Source organism: Monopterus albus, unplaced genomic scaffold (assembly GCF_001952655.1).
Source record: "Monopterus albus unplaced genomic scaffold, M_albus_1.0 scaffold220.1, whole genome shotgun sequence".
NCBI classification, from domain to species: Eukaryota; Metazoa; Chordata; class Actinopteri; order Synbranchiformes; family Synbranchidae; genus Monopterus; species Monopterus albus.
This window is the reverse complement of record NW_018128100.1, coordinates 266,889-271,139: the sequence shown is the minus strand read 5'-3', so window position 1 is coordinate 271,139 and position 4,251 is coordinate 266,889. Positions and strand designations below refer to the sequence as shown.

At 44.0% G+C, this 4,251-nt stretch overlaps 1 protein-coding gene across 1 annotated transcript in view; it reads left to right on the top strand.

Annotated features, from left to right (window-relative positions):
- The window catches only part of myo6a (myosin VIa), a 101,735-nt gene that overhangs the window by 24,948 nt on the left and 72,536 nt on the right, over positions 1-4,251 (top strand). Inside the window, exon 10 of the mRNA XM_020619470.1 lies at positions 1,312-1,392. Coding sequence (XP_020475126.1) covers positions 1,312-1,392 — 81 coding nt within the window. The remainder of the gene's footprint in view (positions 1-1,311; positions 1,393-4,251) is intronic.

The following is a 4,251-nucleotide window of genomic DNA, read 5'->3' as shown; positions in this document are numbered from 1 at the left end:
CCCTGGTGCGGAGAGTGAAAACAGATTCAATGAGCTCTCTTGTAACAACAGCCGTGGTGTTTTGTTCTGTATGCTGGAGGGAGGGAGGAGGTGCCTTAAAATATTTGTTCAGGGTGTCTTTGGGCTTACAAAGTGCAGATAGGACTGAAAGAGCAATGCAAGGATTCGTTGTGTGGAAGACTTTGTGTATATTTACAGCTGGAAGAAAACTTGTAGTAAAGAAATGAATAGAAAAGTCCACCATGTCTAAAGAAAAGGTTCTGAGGCTGAAGAGGAATTTATTGGTACTGTGAGGTTTTTATGCTGCCAGATGGAAATGAAGATGGATGGAAGGAAGGTCAAAGTAAATAACTCCAGAAAAATTTGAAATAAGAAAAAGAGAGAAGGGTCAGGGATGGAATCAAAAGAAAGAATAGTCGGGAGGAATGCACTGGGAAAATGAAGAGATTTATGAATAAGGAAATAAGGCAGGAGTGGATAGAGAATGAAGGGAACAAAGGAAAGAAGGATGGAAGGAAAGGAAGAAAGCAGGACAGGCCTTTTTTTTTAGGAGGCATCTGTTTCTTCTACCCACGCTACCTGGGAAAAGAACAAGTGAGGCTCATTGTCATTCCTGACTCATCCTGAATTCGTTCTTTCGGGTGAGGGCTACTGCAGTGTGTCTTGGTGTATGGGAGGAAAAGTCGACAGTGCTACCAGAGCAGCATTGTTTGAGAGAGAGTACGAGCGCCTTGGGGCAACACTGGAGTGTTTTGTTAGGGTTGAAGATTGAACAAGGGAACAAAATGGGGAATGTGTCCCATCTGCAATTTGCTGAAGAGATGGAGGGCTGAACGAGCGTGAAGCCCTCCCTGTGGCTTCTCCTGTAATGAAAGTTTTTGTTTATGTCCATCCGCTGGGCCAAAAGGAGCCGCTTCTCCAAACAAGATAAGTCTCGGCTCCAACCGCTGCTGTTCCTCCACCCCCCTAGACAGAGGTTTGTGTCACTGTGTCGTTTCTCTGGATGTAGCAGAGGAGGCCAGCTACTCAAAGGCCATTAGAACTGGTACGGAGTCGATTACATGGGGGCGGGAGGGCTTTTTGTTAGGAGGTGACTGCTCGACAAACCATCAACAATGCAGCCATACTTTCTTATCTGGTGCATCATATGCAAAGGAAATGTGCCTGTTGCTTTATGTCATTAACGATGTTTGACACTTGTGTATAAAACAACCGCTTTAGCAGTAGCTAATAAATAGGAATGCAGGTTTAATCTTTGCTTTGTTCTCTCAATGCCTGTTGCTCTTTTTTTTCTCTTTGTGTGTGTTGCAGTACCTGAACAGGGGGTGTACTCGGTTCTTCGCTACCAAAGAGACGGACAAAGAGATCCCGCAGAATCGCAAGAGCCCAGAGGTACAGTACACCGCAGAGTGACTCCATGTAGCTTGGTCGCTTTGTTTTCTGACCTATAACCTCAGAAGAAACCTAATGGACAGATTTCACACAGGAGCAGTCAATGGAAGAAAGAGACTGGTTTTAAAAGTGCCATAAAACTTTCAGGTTACATCCTGAACGTCCACAGGAGAGTGGAGTTAAAACACTGCACATCTGCTGTATAGAGCAGCAAGTCCAGAGGAAGATGTCCGACAGAAACACTGCCAATGGTGTCTTTTTTCTGTCTGGGCTTGCTCCACTCTGTGCAGAAATATGGTACATTTTAGACCATTGTATCCAGGTTTGTTATTGATATTAGTGCAAGACAGACTGTTACACACAGAAGGCTTCTGATTAACAAGAAAACTACATCTGACTTTACTGTTCCTTAGCAAACTGCTGTGCTGTTTGCTCACTATCGCCACTTCAGCTTTACTTCAGTCTTTAGCTTTAGTGTTGTCACCATGTTGTGTTGACGCTTGAGCAAAATCTGCTCAAGTAGTCAGCAAAAGAGCCAGACTCGAGGCAGCTGCCGGCGTCAGCTGCTGTGCACAGCAGATGTGATGCAGTGGTTAACCTGTCAAGTAACATCTAAGAGTTTCTGTGGTCAGACCTGAGCCCAGACGCTACAGGCACTCGTCCTTAGTGCGACTTCAGGACCAAGTCAGTTGTTCTGATTTATTTTCTCAGTATGAACAACAGTAGCTCGCCCTTTCCTTTAAGCGGCTAATTGGATTACTTTGTAATTAATAAAAATTACTTCAGGGCTGCAACCTAAGCATGATTGTTATTAAACTGTCACAAACTAAAGAAAACTGCCCATCAAACGTTTGGAGAGCCCAGGGTGGCGTCTTCAGCTGTCTCTATACCGACAGCGTGAACCCTAACGACGTTCAGTTTACTGTCAGATGTGACAAAGAAAAGCAGCTGGAGATGGCAAATGTTTCTACATGAAATGCTCCCAATCACATAAACAGTTGTGAGTTAATGTTATGTCGCCCAACTGGTGGAATTGTTCCAGTGCTGAAACATCCAGTAGCTACTTGAGGAGCCTCGTGGAGCTGCAGCGTGCTCCTTTGCTACTTCGAGCACAGCCATTTGTCGCTGCCCCGTGGGCTGGAAGGAAGAACAGCCGCTCTGTAAACTCCATCACTGCCTCGCGAAGCCTGACTCAGCACAGTCGTTTAGATTTAGCGCCTGCAGCTCCTGTGCAGGACAGTTTGCACCTCAGATTTACACTCCAGCGCCTCCTCTGCCATCGTTCTTCCCCCTCACGTCCTTGTGCTGTGTGCCCCCTATCACCACTCTACCGGCTCTTATCGGGTGTGACTCTGATTATGCCTGGGTGACGCCAGGTAATCCTCGCCTGTGGAAACTGTAGAAGGAAGATCCACTAGAACTGGACTCTTCTTTGTGCAGCTAGGAATTAGTTTTCATTCTTTTAATCAAATGATTATTTCTATTTCAACCACACAAGTCCAGAGGCATGAACAAGGCTGTGTTAAATTTACTATAGATCCAAATGTTATTTTGTGAGAGGGGAACATGTTCTTTCTTCCTTTAAAATGGACTCTGTCTCACCTGAAGGTTTCTTAAAAAGGAACTGTTCTCCTAAGAATGTCTCAGTTAACACAGAGGGATGTGAGTTGCCAGAGTTCAGGCTGAGGCACAGTGTGCAGGTGCTGATGGAGGACTCCGCTTGTGTTTTCTTGAGAACTTGTTCGCACTTGGACTTGATTTGCAGCAGTTTGTTGGCAAACAAGATGAAAACTCTTGTCCTTGAGCGGCTGAGGTGGAAAACTCAGACAACAAAGCAGAGAATGCTGTGGCAAAGCAACGTCTGAATGTGTGTGTTACTGCTGCAGCCACACTCGTGGAGTGTACGTCAGCAGCAGATTGTCTCGGCAATAAGCACCCGCGCTGAGGTTTCATCAGGGCTGTTGTGTTTCTGACCTGAAATTCCAGCTCTGCTTTTATATGTTCATAGTTATCTGAATGAGTTCTGATGAATATATTCAAACATTTTAATTAGCAGCCTGGCTGAAAGCCTCGGCACAGCACAATTCAGCCATCTCATGCACGGCATTAATAAGAAATCCTCATCATGTGAAGTGAGCTCCTTCCTTTGCCATCAGGCTTCGATTAATTATGAACGTTTTCCATTACTCTCTGTGTAAGTGGCGATTCCCACAGCACTGTTAATTATTATAGCTTTTAAAAGAAAGACAGACACGAGGTTGGTGCTCTGCTGGCCCCGCTGGAGATGCTGGATAATGGATTCACAAATCCAATTATAGATTTGTAATTATCACCGTCTCTGAAACAGAAGATCTGATCTGTAAGTCTTCATTTGCTTAAATATTTATATGCATCTTAAATCTTTCATTTGTTCCCACATAAACTAAAGAAGGAGAGGTGCTGGCTGTAGCTGTTGGAGCACTCCTGCACCACCACTGTCAACAAAACAGCACATCTGTTCTTTTCTTAATTAGGACACGCTAATATACAACACACTGACAGTGAGCAGTAGTAACTATCACGCTGTGCAAGCAAAAAGCTTCTGTTCTATACAGTAGATAGTTGTACAAGTAATATATTATGTAACGCAGTTGGAAACATAATTCAACACAACATAATGGAAAGTAGAGCAATACATATTTAGACACAGTTGAAACACAAATCATAACCTGGGGAAAAAGCACTATTAGGTTCAGAAAAAAATATTATCTATAGTTAACAAAATAACATTAACTCCAGGTAACGCAGCATCTAATGTAATGCATGTCTGTCTTACACAGGCAGCAACCTCCGAGTCAGTGAAGTCACATTGATTCCAGC